The sequence below is a fragment of the Microtus oregoni genome, unplaced genomic scaffold (genome assembly GCF_018167655.1).
Source record: "Microtus oregoni isolate MIOR12 unplaced genomic scaffold, Mior012 000000F_ref0000247, whole genome shotgun sequence".
Taxonomy (NCBI): domain Eukaryota; kingdom Metazoa; phylum Chordata; class Mammalia; order Rodentia; family Cricetidae; genus Microtus; species Microtus oregoni.
Window position 1 is genome coordinate 39252403 of NW_024543059.1, and position 21456 is coordinate 39273858.

A 21456-nucleotide genomic window follows, 5' to 3' on the forward strand; every position below is an offset into this window, starting at 1 on the left:
AAAAATGGTCCCCAAACTTTTAATGCTTACAGGTTCTTTGGGTCAAGAGCTTGGGCATAGCCTAAAGGAGAGCTCTTATCTGTGCTTCATGATATTTGTGGCTTCAACTGGGGAGATCAGGCGGTGGGGGAAGCCATCTAGAGGAGTTTCCATGCTGGGTTATACCAGCGATTGGCTCGTGTTCCAGTTTCTGTGTCAATAAGAGCATCTGCCTGCTGTCTCCGGGATGTGACTCGGGCTTCCTCCCAGCATGGTGCCCTCAGGATCCTCAGGCCTCTTAGGAGGTGATTGGGGGCATCAAGCATATCCTGGTACACAGGGTTGAAACTGTACTCATGCATTTGTGAGCCATCCTTGGAGGTCACCAAGCATCACAAGGTCCCCGGATCTGTGGGACCCCTTCTCTTTCTGTGAGAGAGATATCAAGACCATTTCATAGATGGACATGCTATGGGGGGAGGGATACTGCAGTTGCCTTTCCCTGTCACCTGTCCCATGGGCGAGAGGGGGCTATCCCTCTGCTGCTCCTGTCAGAGAGGACCAGCTCTATGAATTGCTTCTCCATGGTTTTCTGCCTTTCTCTTCAGATTCAAGCACTTCTGTGTCTCTTCACTCAGGAAAAACATCTAAACAGGTTTACTATGTCTATGTATGTTTATCATGTTCGTTCCCAGCTCAGCATTAGTTCTGGGAGGAACAGTATTTCCCATCCAAGTAGTCAGTTTTAGACTCATTCCAGCTAACAGCGCCCCAAGTCCTCCATTGAAACCCCTGCCATTAGCATGAACTAAGCACATGGCACTGACTAGACTTAGCCTTTATTGAAGTTTTACAGCAGAACTATGGGGACCATTCTGAGGAAACTACTTTTTTTTAAATTCCCTTTTGACTCGATTTAGGATTTCGGAGTGGTCCACTCGGTACTCTGTCTCCTCATGAGGTGGCCTGATTTCCCATATCCAAGGCAGATTAGTGGCTGCAGGCCCTTAGTGCCCTGCTTACCTTGAGGTCTTTCTGGAGGTAAACATGGCTGGGGTACAGCCTTGTTTTTTATGGTCATCTATCTTTGATCTTCTATGCTGATTCCCACAGTGCAGTTGCTTGTCCAGCCACAGAGAGGCTGCTGTTGGATTGTGGGCAGGCACAGAACAAGGTACCAAAGCTCTTTCTGCTAGATTTCTACCTAAGCAATGTACGTATCTCATATAGAGGAGATCGCCAGAAAAGACACCTTTCTTAGATACTTCTTATCTTTCCCAATGAAGAAAATGGACACAGGCCATTTAGAATGAGTCTCTCCTGTTTTCCCACTATTTCCAACCTTTCCTCAGCAGGGGTGTCTGTAACATGTTGAAAATGCCTACTGTGTATTCTCTCCTATTGAACTCGTTGCTTTTTTTGTTTGAGAGAGGGTCTCATTGTGTCTGTAGACCAGTCTGGCCTCAAACTCACAGAGTTCCTCTTGCCTCTGTCTCCCAAGTGCCTGGATTAAAGGTGTGTTTCACTAAACCAGGCTTTTAGGTACTTTTGTTGTTGCTGCTGTGGCCAAATGCACGTCAGAGACACCCTAAGGAAGGCAGGCAGGCTCACAGGTGGCGGGTGCAGCTCTTTGTGAGAGAGAAGGTGTGACAGCCAGTGTCTCTGGGCACTTGAAGCAGCTGGTCATACTGAGTTGGAAGCCGAGATGGGAGTGAAGGCGCTCAGCTGGCCTCTCCCTTTCCTTTATACTCAGTCCAGGAACCCAGCCCGTGAGGTGATGGCACCTGCATTCAGAGGAAGCCGCTCTGCTCTGTCCATTATAGCTGTTTGGATATACCTCACATACACCCCCAAAGTGCATTTTCTGGTGGTTCTAACTACACTGGAGCAATAACGAAGATCAATCATCACAGATGACTGATTTTAAAAAATTACTCAAAACAGAATATGTCGGTATCAAGTTTGGAAAAAAAAATAAACATTTCAATAAAAACGTCTTGTGTGACCTTGATCAACCTGTACTGTTTGGCATTATTCTTCTTGAATTTTATTTCCAAACATAGCATGAAATTCATATGGCCCCATGAAATTGTACTTCTGTTCACGGTGAACCGGTTGTGCCTGATACCCACAGGGCGGGCCTTAGGGAGTTGTTCAGATGCAGCCGAGCAGTTGAGCAAAACATCTATTTTAAAATTCATCTATGGAAGCAAAGAGTAGGAAGGATTTGTCTCCATAGAGTGAAAGGACTCAGGGTTCTAGTCGATGAGAAAGTCAGTGTAAACATTAGGGTGCAGTTGCTGTCACACACGGCAGAGAGCAAGGCAGGGATGTCACCATTCTGTGCAGTAGAAGACATGTGCCCCAATTCCTGTTCTGTTTTGGTGATGCACCGAGTGGATTCATTTGAGCATGCCTGAAGCACCAGGAACAGCGCTCATGTGTCTAGGAGGAAGAATAAAGAAGAGTCATTTTCTAGAAAAGGTAATAGTCCAGCTGGGAGGCAGGGATATATGGGAGAACACTTGGCCTGTAAAAAAAGAAAAGAAAAGAAAAACTTTAAGAGGGATTATTATCATTGTTTACAAACATCTATAAAATGAACAGGCCATTCCGGGAGTGATGTTCTTGGGGTTAGCACCCTGGAGTGAGACCCAAGGCTAGGGAAGTGCTGCCTACAGCCCTGATTGGTGATATATTATCCTACAGAGCTGGCATCCTCCAGGCGTTCAGGAAGCAGCTCTGCACAAAGAGTCAGGGCTCTCAGGTTTGGACCGCTCTCAAGAAGCTCATTGGCAGTTGCTTCCACACCCCCCATCCTCACCTACAGCTGCAAATGGCTGCTAGTCACCACTCATCGTCGAGTTTCAGACGTCTGCCACCCTTGTGGTGAGCAGCTGGCCATCAAGGATACCCAACATATTCGACTGCACAGCATCTTAAACATTCAGGTGTTCAAAAATCCTCTGGGGTCTTGCTGCTGACTCAGTAGGTCTTGGGCTGGGAAAGGCAGTCATGATGCTGCTGACCTGTAGACTGCTTGTGTCAGACCTCCTTCTCATCCCTGTGACCTAATGTCCGAGGGAAGGGGGAAGGGTATGTGTGGTAGGTTCGATGTATGTCAGCTGACTCCTTTGCTGTGGCCTATAGTAAGGCAGTGGAATCAGGTGACAGAGAAGGAGAGGCATAGAGCCATCTGAGAGAAACAGCCATACAGAGAAGGACAGATAGATACATAGAGACATAAATACGGAGAGAAAGCCAGAGAGAAAAAACACATAAAGAAATAGAGAAAAACACAGACAGAGATAGAAACAGGGAGACGCGCGCGCACGCATGAGCGTACACACACACACACACACACACACATACACACACACACACAGAGAGAGAGAGAGAGAGAGAGAGAGAGAGAGAGAAAGAGAGAGCGCAAACTTTCTTCAACTAGGTCCTACCCTACTCCAGTAATGCCACCATATTATAAATCCATCAGGGGATTGGAGCACTGAGTTGGCCAGAGCCCTGTGTTGGCTCCAAGCACACCTACCAACACGAGCCCCTTAGAAGCATTACAACCAAAGCACAGCACTCTTCTTCAGATCGTGGTGCCCCTTCCCACGCCACAGCCTTCAGGAGACGTGACTGTCTCCTGCAGGTTGCTGCCAGGGCTATGCCACCTGCCCCTGTGAGTGGAGAGTTACTGTCTGGACATACTGCTGTGCTTCCCTCAGCCTCTGTGAAAGTTTGGCCCAGGTGCCCCTCAGCCCAGTGGTTTTGCCATCCCTGGGGACACATCAGCAGGTACCTAATGTAACTCTTCAAGTGCATGCCATCTTGAATTGTATTCATGTAGTCTGAGGTGCATGTGGTGCTATCGGAAAAGTCACCCCGAAATTCAGGTTCCCTCTGTGAAGCACTCGAGTGGGGATCTTTCCTCAGAGCTACATATTTGTGATTACTACAAGGCAATCACTTACTCCTGTGCTTTGTACAGAGATTTTTTTTTCGACAGCCTATTTATAACACATTAAGTACTTGCTCAATGAGGCCGTAACCCCAGGAACAGTGATTGAATCTGGTTAAATGCACTTACCCCCATCTTAATGAGCCTATCAGCCATCTTATCGCCATGGACTGAAGTCCTTTCAAGGTCAGGTCACTTCTCCCAGGAGTCTCTTATTGGTCAAAATAATTGTGATGTGTGGATGTTGGTGAGGTCTCAGAAGATCATTGTGCTTTCCTAGGCTGGAGCTGTGTCCTGGTGTTAGGCATGCTCCGTGTCTTGATCATGTGAGAACTCAATGCAAAGTGGTCATAAAAATGCACTTGGCAGGTTCAAGGCATGTAGGCAGAGACTGCTCATTCATTCCTGGTTGCCCAGACCTGAAATAATCGCACAGAAACTATTAATTGCAACACTCCTTGGCCTATTATGTCAGACTTCTTATTAACTAACTCTTACATCTTAAATTAGTCCATTTATATTATTCTATGTATTGCCACGAGGCTCATGGTTTACTGGTAAATTACAGCATCTGTCTCCTTCGGCAGCTACATGGCATCTCTCTGATTCCATATATATATATATATATACATATATATATGTATATATATATATATTTCAGTCTCTATATTTTTCCCTGTCACAGGCCAAAGTAATTTTATTCATTAGCCAATAACTGCAACATATATACATAGAAGCACATCCCACATCATCTCCCCCTTTTCCCTCCAAATAAAAAGGAAGGTTTTAACTTTAACATCATAAAATTACATATACAAAACAGTTATCAGGTAAGAATTATAGTTGCAATATTTCCTTGTGAGTGTGAAGTTTCATACCTAATTTATCTTTTTATCATAACTAAGGAAAACTATAACTATCTGTTTTTCAATTCCATCAAAGACCCCAGAAGGATATAATAATACCTAATTAAACAGAAAGTGTATTGTAAGCATCTCTCAAAACTCTAGAGTTGACAGAGACATCTTATTGTCTGGACAGTCACCCAAAGTTCTTCTGCAATGTTGGGATGTCCGTCTTTAGCCTATAGGCCTGTAGTATCCAGTAGGAAATTTGAAAGGCTCTCCAGGAAGGTTGGAGCAGAAACAAGCTTGTGTGTTTGTTCATATCTCCCTGGGGCACAGCAGTGGGGCATGGCGGCTTTCACCTTGTCCTGTATTGTGTGAGTCTGTGATTCCCTTTGAATCCCGTTTCCTTTTGCATCTTTATAATAAAGACAATTTATAACTCTCGCACTGCCTCTTGCTTTAAGTATGTGCGTTATATCTATTTATGCTGTGCTAGGGAAGGAACCTTGGGCTTCACAGATGCCAGGCAAACACTGTCCACTGGGCCACACCATCAGTCAGAGTCTCAGTCTTTCAATCTTTAGAAGGGGATTTTTATGCAAACGTTTTAGGGTATGATGGGACACAAATTGGAATGTGTGTGTGAGATGCTAGTGCGCAGGTGGCGGTGAGGTCAGTCACATTTCAATGACAGTGGGGATACTTGGGAGTTATAGGAGACAATATCCCCAGCAAGCCATGGAAGTGCCAGCCCTAGCACATAAGTGGTGTCAAAGAATTTTACATGGTTCTGAAAAACATGGGGTCAATCTTAGGAAGGAAGACTCAAGCTACACGCTTTACACTGTGATAATCATAAGTACTGATTCATGTGTGAGTGACTGTCACCTCTCTCTCCCACCATCTGGGCATCTAAAGAAATCAACTCCCCAGGGGGAAGAACAGAGAAAGACTTAGCTTGTCTCTTCACCCTGGCATGGATTTAAATCTCAGATGCCCAACCCAACTTTTTTTTTTCCTTAGTAATTCTTGGAAAAGTTTAAATGGCAATTCTAAAAACAAACATCAGTAAAACCTTTTCACACGAAGGCCCCTTTCGGTCAATAGAGAGAGGCTGCTGAGCTGCAGTTTTAAGTATCTTGGAAGCACAGCTCCAAGCTCTGCTAAGCCAGCGGGTTTCCACCTCACTGTGGATCACTTGATCTCCATGCCAGGAGCGCAGGATGTGTTAGAAGACAATAGATGGAGCGGGCTCCATACTGTACACTTGATTTCGGGCCATGGCCTTCTGGGCTGTGTTTACCTAGTTTTAGATTCCAAGAAACTTGGTAACAAGGATGTGGGACGGATGAGTGCCACGATGTCCAGAACTAATGCCTTTGTTCTTTATGCGCAGCTATTTTGAATTGGAGAGCAGTGGCCCCAGGGAAGAAATACGGTACCATTACATACATGGTGGGAAGCCCCGGACAGAGGCCCTACCCTACCGCATGGCCGACGGACGGTGGCACAAGGTTGCACTGTCCGTGAGCGCCTCTCATCTCCTGCTTCATGTCGACTGCAATAGGTATGTTTGACTTTGCTCTTCAGTGACTCTACCCTTCAAATCCCATCCTGTGTGGGAAGCGGGGGATGTTAAACTCCCCTCACCAAAACCAGGGGACGTTAATTGTCATTTAACCTCCTGAATGGGCCATTAGGCATGCTGAAACGACCAACCGTAATATGATAAGAAAACAGTTCATTAAGATGAAACTGGATCCTGTGATTAGGAACAAATGTAAAAGAGGTTGATTACAGATTGGAGACTATTAACTGCCCCTCAGTGAGCTCTCAGCACTAGCTGAAGTTCCATGGAGCTGTGACCACAGTTAACTGTGATATATTGTTGAGTTCGTTCTGCTTAGAAGTAAGTCCATCTGAAAAGCTTTGCGGTTGATGTGGGTGATTTTATTTTGTTTTATCAAGTGCAGTTTTCTTAAGTTAAAGGGAGACTTCCCTTTAACTTTTAAAATAATAATATATTTAATTTTATTTTTATTTTTATTATTTAATAATTTTATTATTTAATTTTAATTTTATTATTATTATTAAAAATTTCCACCTCCTCCCCACCTCCCATTTTTGTCCCCCATCCCTCCCACTATCCCTCCCCCTAAAGGGAGACTTCTTAAAGAGGCTTTCTTTTACTCTTTTATGGTCGAGACCTCCCATGCTCTGCAAGAGATGGGGTGTGCTGGCTTATCAGTGGGGGGCAATGTCACCTGGATGGGCGGAGCTTCCTAGGGGGTTGTTGGCTGTGGTGAGGAAGAAGTACTGTCCCCCATGTCTGTCTCTGCAGGCAGGGTCACTGATAGCTCAAAGAAGAGGGGACCATTGGTCCCTGCTGTATCATTTGTGGATGGACAGCTGGATAATGGTGGCCAATGTTTTGATCTTTCCACTAACTGAAATTTTTTTTGGATAGTGATTCAAGGCTAATGATAGATCTCTAGAGGTATTTTTTTCCCAACTCTAAGCTGTGTCTAAATGATAGATCTCTAGAGGTATTTTTTTCCCAACTCTAAGCTGTGTCTATGCATTATTATCTCAGCAGTGATGCTGTCAAAGTTAAAATGAATGTCCAGGCACAAGGCATGTTCCCTGGGGTGCAGAGGATAGGACAAGTGTGGTCCAATGGCTTCTCTTGTACATCCCACCGAGACAGGGGTGTTCCAAGGGCACTCTGCAGTGGACTGTCAATCTGACGAGAAGATGCTGCAGCGTGCCTCCCACTTCGGTGCTGCGGTCTCCTCTAGAAGACTAGAGGTCAGGAGACTTGTCTTAGGATCCAAGCAAGGTCTGCCATATTGAATGCGACTTGATCTGTCTGGATATGATCTATTGAAGATGCTTTCCAGACATTGGAGGTATAAATGCTTTTAGTGGATATAATGTGCATGGAATTTCCAACTGAGAAGCCCCAAGGTTCGTGCCCTCTTCTTTTTTTTTAATTTTTTAATTTATTTATTTATTAAAGATTTCTGTCTCTTCCCTGCCACCGCCTCCCATTTCCCTCCCCCTCCCCAAGTTAAGTCCCCCCCACCTCAGCCCGAAAAGCAATCAGGGTTCTCTGTCCTGTGGGAAGTCCAAGGAACACCCCCCTCCATCCAGGTCTAGTAAGTTGAGCATCCAAACTGCCTAGGCTCCCACATAGTCAGTGTGTGCAGTAGGATCAGAAACCCATTGCCATTGTTCTTGAGTTCTCAGTAGTCCTCATTGTCTGCTATGTTCAGAGAGTCCGGTTTTATCCCAGGCTTTTCCAGACCCAGGCCAGCTGGTCTTGGTGAGTTCCCAGTAGAACATCCCCATTGTCTAAGTGTGTGGGTGAACCCCTCACGGTCCTGAGTTCCTTGCTCGTGCTCTCTCTCCTTCTGCTCCTGATTTGGACCTTGAGATTTCAGTCCTGTGCTCCAATGTGGGTCTCTGTCTCTGTGTCCTTTCATCGCCTGATGAAGGTTAATATTCAGGAGGATGCCTATATGTTTTTCTTTGGGTTCTCCTTATTTAGCTTCTCTAGGATCACGAATTATAGGCTCAATGTCCTTGGTTTATGGCTAGAAACCAAATATGAGTGAGTACATCCCATGTTCCTCTTTTTGGGTCTGGCTTACCTCACTCAGGATAGTGTTTTCTATTTCCATCCATTTGTATGCAAAATTCAAGAAGTCCTTGTTTCTTACTGCTGAGTAGTACTCTAATATGTATATTTTCCATACTTTCTTCATCCATTCTTCCATTGAAGGGCATCTAGGTTGTTTCCAGGTTCTGGCTATCACAAACAATGCTGCTATGAACATCGTGGAGCATATACTTTTGTTGTATGATAAGGCCTCTCTTGGGTATATTCCCAAGAGTGGTATTGCTGGGTCCAGGGGTAACTTGATCCCGAATTTCCTGAGAAACCGCCATACTGCTTTCCAAAGTGGTTGCACAAGTTTGCATTCCCACCAGCAATGGATGAATGTACCCCTTTCTCCACAACCTCTCCAACAAAGGCTATCATTGGTGTTTTTTATTTTAGCCATTCTGACAGGTGTAAGATGGTATCTTAAAGTTGTCTTGATTTGCATTTCCCATATCGCTAAGGAAGTTGAGCATGACCTTAAGTGTCTTTTGGCCATTTGAAGTTCTTCTGTTGAGAATTCTCTGTTCAGCTCAATGCCCCATTTTATAATTGGGTTGATTAGAGTTTTACGGTCTAGTTTCTTGAGTTCTTTATATATTTTGGAGACCAGACCTTTGTCAGTTGCGGGGTTGGTGAAGATCTTCTCCCAGTAAGTGGGTTGCCTTTGTGTCTTAGTGACAGTGTCCTTTGCTTTAGAGAAGCTTCTCAGTCTCAGGAGGTCCCATTTATTCAATGAGGTCCTTAATGTCTGTGTTGCTGGGGTTGTATGTAAGAAGTGGTCTCCTGTGCCCATGTGTTGTAGAGTACTTCCCACTTTCTCTTCTATCAGGTTCAGTGTGTTCTGACTGATATTGAGGTCTTTAATCCATTTGGACTTGAGTTTTGTGCATGGTGATAGATATGGATCTATTTTCATTCTTCTATAGGTTGACATCCAGTTTTGCCAGCACAATTTGTTGAAGATGCTCTCTTTTTTCCATTGTATACTTTTAGCTCCTTTATCGAAAATCAGGTGTTCATATGTTTGTGGGTTAATGTCAGGGTCTTCTATTCGATTCCATTGGTTGACTTCTCTGTTTTTATGCCAATACCAAGCTGTTTTCAATACTGTATCTCTGTAGTAGAGTTTGAAGTCAGGGATGGTAATGCCTCCAGATGCTCCGTTGTTGTATAAGATTGTTTTGGCTATCCTGGGTTTTTTGTTTTTCCATATAAAGTTGATTATTGTCTTCTCCAGATCTGTGAAGAATTTTGATGGGATTTTGATGGGGATTGCATTGAATCTATAGATTGCTTTTGGTAGAATTGCCATTTTTACTATGTTGATCCTCCCAATCCAGGAGCAAGGGAGATCCTTCCATTTTCTGGTGTCCTCTTCAATTTCTTTCTTCAAAGACTTAAAGTTCTTGTCAAATAGATCTTTCACTTCCTTGGTCAGAGTTACCCCAAGATATTTTATGCTATTTGTGGCTATTGTTAAAGGTGATGCTTCTCTCACTTCCCTCTCTGTTTCCTTATCCTTAGTGTATAGGAAGGCCACTGATTTTTTGGAGTTGATCTTGTATCCTGCCACATTACTAAAGGTGTTTATCAGCTGTAGGAGTTCTTTGGTAGAGTTTTTGGGGTCGCTTATGTATACTATCATATCATCTGCAAATAACGAAAGCTTAACTTCTTCTTTTCCCATACGAATCCCCTTGATCCCTTTATGTTGTCTTATTGCTATTGCTAGAACTTCAAGCACTATATTGAAGAGGTATGGAGAGAGTGGACAGCCTTGTCGTGTTCCTGATTTTAGTGGGATGGCTTTGAGTTTTTCTCCATTTAATTTAATGTTAGCTGACGGCTTGCTGTAAATAGCTTTTATTATATTTAGGTATGACCCTTGTATCCCTAATCTCTCCAAGACTTTTAACATAAATGCATGTTGAATTTTGTCAAATGCTTTTTCAGCATCTAATGAAATGATCATATGGTTTTTTTCTTTCAGTTTATTTATATGCTGGATTACATTGATAGATTTTCATATGTTGAACCAGCCCTGCATCTCAGGAATGAAGTTATGTGAGTTATTGTAGGCAGTGTTGGCAATGTTGGATTCCTTCGGTTGCGGTTTTCCTTCTATTACTTTCTGTAGGGCTGGATTCGTGGCTACGTATTGTTTAAATTTGTTCTTATCCTGGAATGTCTTGATTTCTCCTTTTATAGTGAACGAAAGCTTGGCTGGGTATAGTAGTCTGGGCTTGCATCCATGGTCTCTTATCTTCTGCAGTACTTCTATCCAGGACCTTCTGGCTTTCATTGTTTCCATAGAGAAATCAGGTGTAAGTCTGATCGGTTTGCCTTTATAAGTTACTTGGCCTTTTTCCTTTGCAGCTCTTAGTATTCTTTCTTTAACCTGTATATTTTGTGTTTTGATTATTATATGGCGAGGGGATGTTTTCCTTTGATCCAGTCTGTTTGGTGTTCTGTATGCTTCTTGAATATTCAAAGGAATATCTTTCTTTAAGTTGGGAAAGTTTTCTTCCATAATTTTGTTCAAAATATTTTCTGGGCCTTTGAGCTGTGACTCTTCTCCTTCTTCTATTCCTATTATTCTTAGATTTGGTCTTTTTATTGTGTCCCATAATTCCTGAATGTTTTGTGATGAGAATTTGTTGGCTTTGCAGTTTTCTTTGATCAGAGCGTTTATTTTCTCTATGGTGACCTCAGAATCTGAGATTCTTTCTTCTATTTCTTGTATTCTATTGATTATGCTTGTTTCTGTAGGCTCTGCTCGTTGACCTAGATTTTCCATATCAGGTTGGTCCTCAGTTTGTGTTTTCTTCCTTGCTTCCATTTCAGTTTTCAATTCTTGAACTGTTTCCATTACCTGTTTGATCGTTTTTTCTTTGTTTCCCAGGGTATTATGTACGTATTTACTCATTTCTTCAAATTTTTGGTTATACTTCTCATCCATTTCTATAAGGGCATTTTTCACATGTTGTTTAAGAGACTCTACTGCTTTCAAAAAGTCAATTTTTTCCACTTCATCTGTGTTAGGGTGTTGGAGACCTTCTGTTGTAAGATCATTGGTTTCTGGTGTTTTCATATTGTTTTTCAGATTATTGGGTGAATTCTTTCCTTGGAGCCTGCCCATCTCCTCCTATTGATGCTATCTAAGGGGTCTGTTAAAACTGGTTCAGTTTTCCCTGCTGGCCAGGGACTCCTCTTACAAAATGCCCTTGCTCTGTTTCCTGGTTCCTGCAGGGGGCCAAGATCCCTCTCACCCCTCAGAAGGGTCTTCAGGAATAGGACCCGGCTCCTCCTTTGCCAGGGACCTCCTCAACCGAAGGCCTACCTTTTTGGTTTAATTGTAGTGGGGCGATCTGTTCTCGGTGTTTCGCGCGGTCCCTGCCGCCTGCTTCTACTGCTGGGATGGTTCCCTCTGCCAGCAGCCTGTGTCCTCTGCTGCTGCTCCGGTCCCAGCCGGTTCCAGCCTGTCCCAGTCAGTCCCCGCCGGCCTTCCGCTGCCCGGTGTTCCGGCTGCCTTCCCTCTTGCCCTCTTCTTGCATTGCATTTGTATACACTTTTATTCCGAACACTTTGCTATTCCTTGCCACTGCTCACTTTGGAGAAGAAGGAGATAACAGAACGTGTCTGCTGAGTTAGTGTCTCGCTCTCTCAAATTCTCGGCGTGGTGTTCTCCTCGTCCTTCTCCTTAGCCACTTGCTGGTTGCGTGAGTTCAAGCAGCTTAATTCCTTTGCATCTTGGTTTCATCTGCCTTTAGATGGCACTCTTTGTGTTCACCCATATTCACCCGTAGCACATAGTGCACACCGAGGAGATGACATTTTAGCCGACAACAGATAGCAGAGAAAATGGTGCTCTCCTTGATGGGTCCCCAGGAGGTGATGTAACCTTTGTGTAAGCTCACTTTCTCATGGCCCCAGAGTGGTGAAGTTGTCTCACCCCACATTTGGGAGCATGTTCTGTCCTGAGGCACCGTAGAACAGAAATGGAAAATATTCTGAGCCTTAGACCTTTGGTCCTTAGTCCACATCTGTCTTTGCTGCTGTCTCTTATTTTACACACTGTGATATCTTTGACCTTGCCTCCAAACCATTGCTATCGCCTGACCTTGGGTGGAGTGACAGGGAAGAGGTTGAGTATGGTAGCTTTGGGATTGGCTTTATTTTGGCAAATGGGCCGAGGGATGCCTATGTACTACTCCCTTTATGTTTCCTGGATATTTTTTACTCTTTGGCTAATATGGAAGATCGTAGGGGATGTTTGAGTTTGCTCTTGCTATAATAAACAGCATGACTGGAACAGCTTCAGGAGGAGAGTGGTCATTTCCACATCCCAGTACGTTATCAAGGGAAGCTGAGGCAGGAGCTCACATGCGGAATCTGGAGGCAGGAACTGAACAGAGGCTGAGGAGGGATGCTGCTTACTGCCTTGCTCTCAGCCCACACTCGGCCATCATTTTTATGCAGCCCCCACTCAACTGCTTGGGTATGGCAGTTCCCAGTGGGCTGGCTGCTTCCACATCAACTGGCCCCCGAGCCAGTCAGATGGAGGTGTTTTTTTTCTACTGAGGCCTCCTTCTTCCCTGATGACATTAACTTGTGTCAAGTTGACAACATATTAGTCAGCCCAGAAGACAAGCATATGAAGCTATTGATAACTAGGAAGTGAAGGGCCCCCAATATAAACAGTTATTTTAGGTGAATTGGTGGGTAACAGGCCTAGAAAGAAAAGATACATTTTGATTCTTGTAGAGGAAAAATCTAGTATCATGGGCTCCAGAACAGTGGACTATATGTATGATGTTTCCTGGGGAATTCACCAAAGACACAGGCAGGCAGGGCCGAGTCTGACCGACTGAGGGTGGAGCTGAGGAAGTCTTGATTTTCAGCTGACACCTATGTTTGTGCACGTTTAGGGCCCCACATGATAATTCAGTGCAGCATACCATGTATTTTATAAATCTGGGTAATTAGCTTTTATCTCCTCACACATTTATCATTGCTATATGTCTGAGATTCTGCTAGTCATTCTGAGATATAAACTTGTTGCAGACGAAAGTTATCCCTTTGAGCTCTAGGATTCTAAAACCAATTCCTATCTCTTTGTTATCTGACCCTGATTCCTGCCCTCTAGGGATCACTATTTTTTTTTCTTAGTCTCTTTTAATGTTTTCAGCTTCCACAGTGAGGATGTGAGCTATTTGTTCTAATGTGGCTGGATGATTTCACTCAATATCGTAGTTTCTACTCGGAGCCACATTGTCACAAATGGTGGACTTTTGTTCTTATTGATAATGGATACCTCACTGCATGCATTTTGTAAAGCTCTCCCTGTTGGTTTTGTATAGGGAGTTTAGCCTTGGTTTACAGACTGCCATTCCAAGGCCACTGGCTAAGCCGGGTTGGGGAGGAGGAGGTGATGAAGAGGATGGATGCCAACGAGGAACCAGGGCTTGGAAAATCAAGCACTGGAAGTGCCCAATCCCCCCCCCCCCCCCCCCGGGAGAGGATGTGTCCCCAAGGAGAGGATGAAGGACAAAGTAGTGCACAGTGCAAAAAACAGGCCCGCTCTCTTCACAAGCTGCTCCCCAGTTAACAAAACCAAAACCAAACAAGTTGCCCCCAGCAAGAACAAGCTGGCCGGAGAATGACAGCGGCTCTGGCCCTTGAACTGATGTGCTGGTCTACCCCGCCTTGTCCAGGTCATTTCTGTGATGAGTGAAGGTCACAGAGATGTTTTCTGTCCTTCTGGCTGTGCCTTTCATTCCACCTTGAGATCTTTCTTTTCTTTCTTTTTTTTTTAAATCTTTCTTATCCTGTGTAATTTTTTTCTCCCAATCCATCACTCATCAGAGTCTCGATGGTTAGATGGAGATGATGGACCTAAATTGACTGAGCAGTGACTGTACTTGGCCACTGACTTTAGGATGAGGGAATCTAAGATCACATGATATATTGGCGATGATGCCATTGATGAGCACTGCACTAGGTTCTGGACCCAGGTCTGACTGTGATGTCTGCTGTGACTGCTCAGGTCTGACTGTGATGTCTGCTGTGACTGCTCAGGTCTGACTGTGATGTCTGCTGTGACTGCTCAGGTCTGACTGTGATGTCTGCTGTGACTGCTCAGGTCTGACTGTGATGTCTGCTGTGATTGACTGCTCAGGTCTGACTGTGATGTCTGCTGTGATTGACTGCTCAGGTCTCACTGTGATGTCTGCTGTGATTGACTGCTCAGGTCTGACTGTGATGTCTGCTGTGACTGCTCAGGTCTGACTGTGGTGTCTGCTGTGATTGACTGCTCAGGTCTGACTGTGATATCTGCTGTGATTGACTGCTCAGGTCTGACTGTGATGTCTGCTGTGATTGACTGCTCAGGTCTGACTGTGATGTCTGCTGTGATTGACTGCTCAGGTCTGACTGTGATGTCTGCTGTGACTGCTCAGGTCTGACTGTGGTGTCTGCTGTGACTGCTCAGGTCTGACTGTGATGTCTGCTGTGACTGCTCAGGTCTGACTGTGGTGTCTGCTGTGATTGACTGCTCAGGTCTGACTGTGGTGTCTGCTGTGACTGCTCAGGTCTGACTGTGATGTCTGCTGTGACTGACTGCTCAGGTCTGACTGTGGTGTCTGCTGTGACTGCTCAGGTCTGACTGTGGTGTCTGCTGTGATTGACTGCTCAGGTCTGACTGATGTCTGCTGTGACTGCTCAGGTCTGACTGTGGTGTCTGCTGTGATTGACTGCTCAGGTCTGACTGTGATATCTGCTGTGATTGACTGCTCAGGTCTGACTGTGATGTCTGCTGTGATTGACTGCTCAGGTCTGACTGTGGTGTCTGCTGTGATTGACTGCTCAGGTCTGACTGTGATGTCTGCTGTGATTGACTGCTCAGGTCTGACTGTGATGTCTGCTGTGATTGACTGCTCAGGTCTCACTGTGATGTCTGCTGTGACTGCTCAGGTCTGACTGTGATGTCTGCTGTGACTGTTCAGGTCTGACTGTGATGTCTGCTGTGACTGCTCAGGTCTGACTGTGATGTCTGCTGTGATTGACTGTTCAGGTCTGACTGTGATGTCTGCTGTGACTGCTCAGGTCTGACTGTGATGTCTGCTGTGATTGACTGTTCAGGTCTGACTGTGATGTCTGCTGTGACTGCTCAGGTCTGACTGTGGTGTCTGCTGTGATTGACTGCTCAGGTCTGACTGTGATGTCTGCTGTGACTGCTCAGGTCTGACTGTGATGTCTGCTCAGCCAGACAGTGGTGATGGCTATCACTACATTTACAACATAAAGAAAGTCAAGGATGGCTCAGGGGCAGAAGTTTACTGCTTTCTAGCATTTTCTTTCACAATTTTTATGTGGACTCTAATGAGCTTGTGTCAGGGAATAGACCTGTGTTATTTAACATCTGCTTCTGGATTGGTAGTGTACTAAGCTAAGCAGTTCTCTATAACTGTTAGTGACTGCTTTATTAAGCTCTTGCATTCAAAGATGAAAAAGGCCCAGAAAAGGCAGGTGACTAAGTTCCATTCCCATAAGCATCAAAACAAACCTTGAGCTGGGAACCACCCCCAAACCTTAGTCATACCATGTCTCGAGGTTGCCTTCATCCTGTGCTAACATTCCATGCTGCTTAAGACGAAGTCACAGTGGCAGGGAGTGGTCCAGGGCAGAGGTGCTGTAAAAGGTGTGAAGAGCATTTGAGATCAACGAGCCTACAGAATGGGAGGGAACTTGGTTATCCTGCAGTCAAGGGGTTAGTGCCTGGGGGTTTGAAGGGGAAATGTCTCCTACAGGCTCATGCATATGGGCACTTGGTCCCCAGTTAGTCAGGGAGGCTATGAAACCTTTAGGAGGCATAGCCTGGTTAGAGGAAGCATGCTCGTGGTGGGGGTTGGGTTGAGATTTTGTAGCCTGGCTCTACTTTTAGTGTGCAAATGAAATGTAAACTCTTGGCTTCTCACCCCTGCTTCCACTCCTTCTCTGCTATTATGGACATCTATCCCTCTGGAAACATAAGCCCAGATAAATGCTTCCTCAAGTAGCTTCTGGTTGTCGCAGTACAGCAACAAAAGATAACCAATTTAGTATCTATGTCATGAACCACAAAATTACTCCAGACATTTATGACCAGGCCAATGAAATGAGTAGACTGTTCTCAAAAGAAGTACGAATGGTCGCACTTTCTAAAGTGTCCATCATCTTTAGTCCTTAGCAAAATACAAATTAAAACTGCATTGATAATTCTGTCTCATACCTGTCAGAATAGTTATCACTGAGAAAATACTACTACTACTACTACTACTACTACTACTACTACTATTACTACTACTACTACTACTACTAATTGTTGCTGGGAGGATGTGGAGAAAGAGGAACCCTTTCCCGCTGTTGGTAGGAGTGTTCCTGGTATAGCCACCGTGGAAATCAGTGTGGTAGAGTCTCAAGAAACTCAAACTAGAACTGCCATATGACCTGGCTGTACCACTCCCCAACATACCCAAAGAACAACATCCTACCACAGGGATACTGACATCTCCATGTTTACTGATGCTCTATATACAATATACAATAGCAAAGAAACAGAGTCAGCCTAGATGCTCGTCACCTGATGGGTGCATCACTAAAATGTGTCACACATACATGACAAGATTGAAATTATGAAATTGTCAGGAAAAATGAGTGGAGCTGGAAAATACCTTGAGTGAAACAATCCAGTCTCCTAAACCACAAACCAGCAGGTTCTGGAGGTGAGGACACTGGAAGGTGACTCTTGAGAGAGGAGAGAAGGCTGTAAGGAACACATGTGATGTGGACGTGGAAGGGGTGGGGTGAAGCCGGCATGGGGCAGGAAGATGGGGAAGGGAAGTCAGTGTGAATCAAGTCTGTGTGAAATGATATAAGGAATGCACCCTATTGCTTTGCCAACTAAATAATAAATTATTTTTTCCTCTAAAAGATGAAATAATTTCCCAGGCAATTGCATTATTCTGAAGCATTTTAGTCTGTAAGGGTCCCCCCCCACCCCTTTTAAGGTTAGAACTGAGAAATGGAGCTAATTGCACAAATTGTCACAAGGAAAGTAGCTGCTATTTTAGTCCGTAGGCAACACTCTTTGCCGACTGCTGAATCTCGCACTTTTCCAACCGCTTTGATTCTTCTGCTGGGCCTGCTTAACAGCTCCAGGTAGCATAGCTGGAGACCTTGACTGAGAAATCAGAGGAACAGCTCATTGATTGGCTAGGCTGGTTATCTCCATTTATTTTATTTTTGAGCTACCTTTTATGTTAATAGCCTCCAGTAAATTTAGAAGCAATTCATGGTTGCTAGGTGGAGGAGAGGCTCATGAAGCCACACCTTTTCCAAGGAAGGGTGATTGATGGATGCAGGGATAGGGAAGACATTTCCTTCAGTAGTGTAGCCATGGGTAAGTTGCTCATGTTCCTGTCAATAACCCCTTACCTGGGCTCAGTCAGCAACCCTACTTAAACTCATTGGTCACCAAAGCAAAACAAATAACCAGGCGTGAACGTAGAAAGGTGGGCTTGGTTTTGAAGAGGAGGTGTGTCAGTAGGAGTGGTGAGACAGGGCAGTGAGACAGGGTGAGACAGGGCAGTGGCGGGTTCTAATGCGCTGTGTACATGTATGGGTGCCATCACGAACTCCACCTTTATGTGTTATTATTAGGTGCTGATAAAATAGTTGCTGGCCAAGTCTACCCTCTGCATTCTCAGCTCATGGAGCAGCGTAGGCCCATGACTCAAAGGGCATCAACATGGGATACACATATGTAGCTTTTTGTCTACCTCACTAACCATAAAACAGATTTTCTTTCTTTTATTTGGTGACTTTTAATTTCCTGTTAGCCCATCAAATCAATTGGTTGGCTATACTGATTCTACCAGGCTGTGTAGAACTCAATAAACAAGAGCTCTAGCCGCCAGGATGTTCATGGCTTTTAAAATGAGTTCTGTGAAGCCCACTCTGAAACCGTCACCCCTCCCTCAGTGACCATCCATGTCCTGGATATCAGGGGCAGTCCAACCTTAGACCAAGTCTCTGTGTGTTGGCTGAGATGGCAGCATATAATGGCAGCTGACCTTCGGAGAGAAATAGAAAGAGTCATGTCCTGACATCCTTTCTATTGCTTTGGTGAACACAATGACCAAAGTCAACTTGGGGAGGAAAGGGCTTATTTCATCTTACGGTTTGTAGTTTATCGTGAAGGGAAGTCAGGATAGGAGCTCGAGGTAGGAACTCAGGAGTAGGAACTGAAGCAAAGGCCATGGAGGAATGCTGCTTACCGGCTCACTCTCCATGACTTGCTCAGCCTGCTTTCTTGTACAACTACATGCCCAGGGGTGGCACTGCCCGTGGTGAGTTGGGCTCTTTCATGACAACCATTAATCAAAGAAGACTTGTCTACAGGACAATCTGGTATAGGAATTTTCTAATTTGAGGTTTCCCCTTCCCTGACAACCTGAGCTCATGTCAAGTTAACCAAACCTAACCAGCCCAAGCCCCATCTGTTGTATCAGCCTTTGATTGCTGTGGTCCTGCACTTGTTGGCAGTAAGGGGATGGGACCCTGGGAACTGAACTCTCATAAGCCTGACCAGCCAGGAAGCTCTGGATTCTTGTTCAGACTTTACAAAAGCATGTTTGGCCCATGCAAGTGCATACACACACACACCCCTACACCTGCAACCTGGTTGTCACTGAAAGTTAGCTCAATGATTCTATCCTATCTTTTATGTGCATTTGTGTTTGCTGCGCATATATCTGTGTGTGTGCTTGGTGCTGGCAGAGACCAGAAGAGGGTGTTTAGTCTTGTGGGACTGGAGTAACTGGTTATGAGCCTATATATGGGTGTAGGGGATTGGATCCTGGCCCACAGGAGAGCACCCAGTGCTCATAACTGCCGAGAGACCTCTCCAGCCCCTCAGTGATTAGATAGATGATAAATATATTGAACATTCTATTTGTTTACACAGAGGACATCCAACCTTTGCACCCAGATGATTTTGTAATGCACATATAATTGAAAACTAAGCTCATTATAAACCACAGAAAAAGCCAGTAATTTGAGGTTTCTGTCTAATATTCTTCAGCACTTTCAAGATTAGAGCATCTGTTTATACATGTAGATTTTTTCAAAATGGAATGTGTTGATATGGCATTTTCCACAGAACCGCTGAAGTATCTACAAATATTGTCTTTATTAAGCCTCACGTCCCTCCAAGTCGTTTTGCCATTTGTGAGATGAACTCCATGAGTTTTATATAAACACCGCTGCAGTATGATGGGGCCATGAAGAAACGGCTGGCAAAGGCCCCAGGGAGCAGCCAAGACGCCCTGGCTCACTAGCTCTGGTTTCCCCGCTTGATATATTCTTTACACAGGAAACAGAAATGCGTACCACATCTCATTAGCAAAACTCATTAAAATGAAACCAGGTAGCTGGCATATGTCCCATTCCAACTAAGACAACAGCTCTAAATTATCCATCTACGAAGAATCACAAGCACGCTGGGAAGATAGGACATCACCATGCTCAAGTAGAAGAACCAGAGAACGAGGGATTGCCGCGTTCTGGGTCTCCCAGGTAGAAGAGTTCCCGGGATCTCAGGGGCCTGTGCAGTAGCCTCCGTTTCTCACTGTCCCAGGTGAAATGAATGGAGGCTTCTGAAGCTTCACAGGAGCGTGGGAGCTGACAGCCACGTCTGAGTGGGGCACATTCATGCTGCAGGGAGGAATAGGCGGTCCCAATCTGGTAAAAGTAGAAGTGTGTGTGTGTGTGTGTGTGAAGGAGAGGAGGCCTTCAAAGGGCAGAGGAGGAAGCATGAGAGAGGGAGAAAGGCAAAGGAGGAGTAATCGTCCATGTGTTTTATATTCTAGGCACGAGCACCGCGATTTCACACAGGCAGAGATGAATTCTTAAACTCTCGTCTTGGTTTTGCCATTTGTAAAATGTGATTTCATGCAGTTGTGTAGGAAGGCGTGTGGAAGGCAATCAGGACTTAGTTGGCTCATTCTTTCATTGGCCAGGAACTGTGCTCACGTTTGTAAAATAGGGACCATTGTGACTCTCTTACCACAGAGCTGAGGGAATGTAGCTGGAGTAGCTGGAGGGTGCATGTTCAAGCAGAATATGTCAAGCTGCACTCAGTAAGTCTTGTGGCATGGAGGAGACTTTAAAGTGTGAGGCTGGAACAAGTGCAGTTCAGTCAGACTTGCCGGCGAGAGTGGCTTATGTTCCAGATTCATGGTGCAGTGTAAGGCTTGAGGCCAGTCAGGTCCCCGGAGTTATCATGATTGACAGCTCTCAGGAGTAGCTCTCTGGTAGTTTGCCTTGGTTTCGTAGTCTTATTATAGCATGGTAGTGCCTGGCTTTTTGTGATAGCAGAAGCACTTTAAAGATGTGTGATGGAGGCAAAGCAGGGAAGAAGATCCCGGGGTGAGGAAGCCATTGCTGGTCCTCGCAGAGTTTGGAGAATGTGGTATAGCATCTTACTCTCTTTTTTTCCCCATTTTTAGTGGGATCAGAATTCAGAATTTACCCCTCCCACTGGGAGCTAAAATTATGGTTTATGAGAGACTGCAAAACTACTGCACCAGGGAAATAATGCATTACAGTTTTCCGGGTGTTCTAAAGACTCCATGGATGAACAAAACAGTGTTTTGCCTTGAAAACCTGGCATGTTAGCCAGCAAATACTCTGGACTGAATTGACCTGAAATAAATGGCTAAATTATATAACTCTGAAGAAGTTACTCTCTGTCTCTGGGCTTTCTTATGCTTTTACTTTTCCTTAAGATTTATTTTTATTTATGTGGTGTGTGTGTGTGTGTGTGTGTGTGTGTGTGTGTTAATGCCACGTGTGTTCAAGTGCCCACAGCTGCCAGAAGAAGGCATCAGATACCCTGGAGCTGGAGTTACAGGCAGTTTTGACTGACACATGAGTGCTGGGAATTGAACTCATGCGCT

At 44.8% G+C, this 21456-nt stretch overlaps 1 protein-coding gene across 2 annotated transcripts in view; it reads left to right on the forward strand.

Annotated features, from left to right (window-relative positions):
• Nell1 (neural EGFL like 1) overlaps positions 1 to 21456 on the forward strand; it is an 821283-nt gene that overhangs the window by 132531 nt on the left and 667296 nt on the right. For both annotated transcript variants that reach the window (XM_041649180.1, XM_041649187.1), the window contains exon 4: positions 6188 to 6358. In XM_041649180.1, the coding sequence (XP_041505114.1) occupies positions 6188 to 6358 (171 nt within the window). The remainder of the gene's footprint in view (positions 1 to 6187; positions 6359 to 21456) is intronic.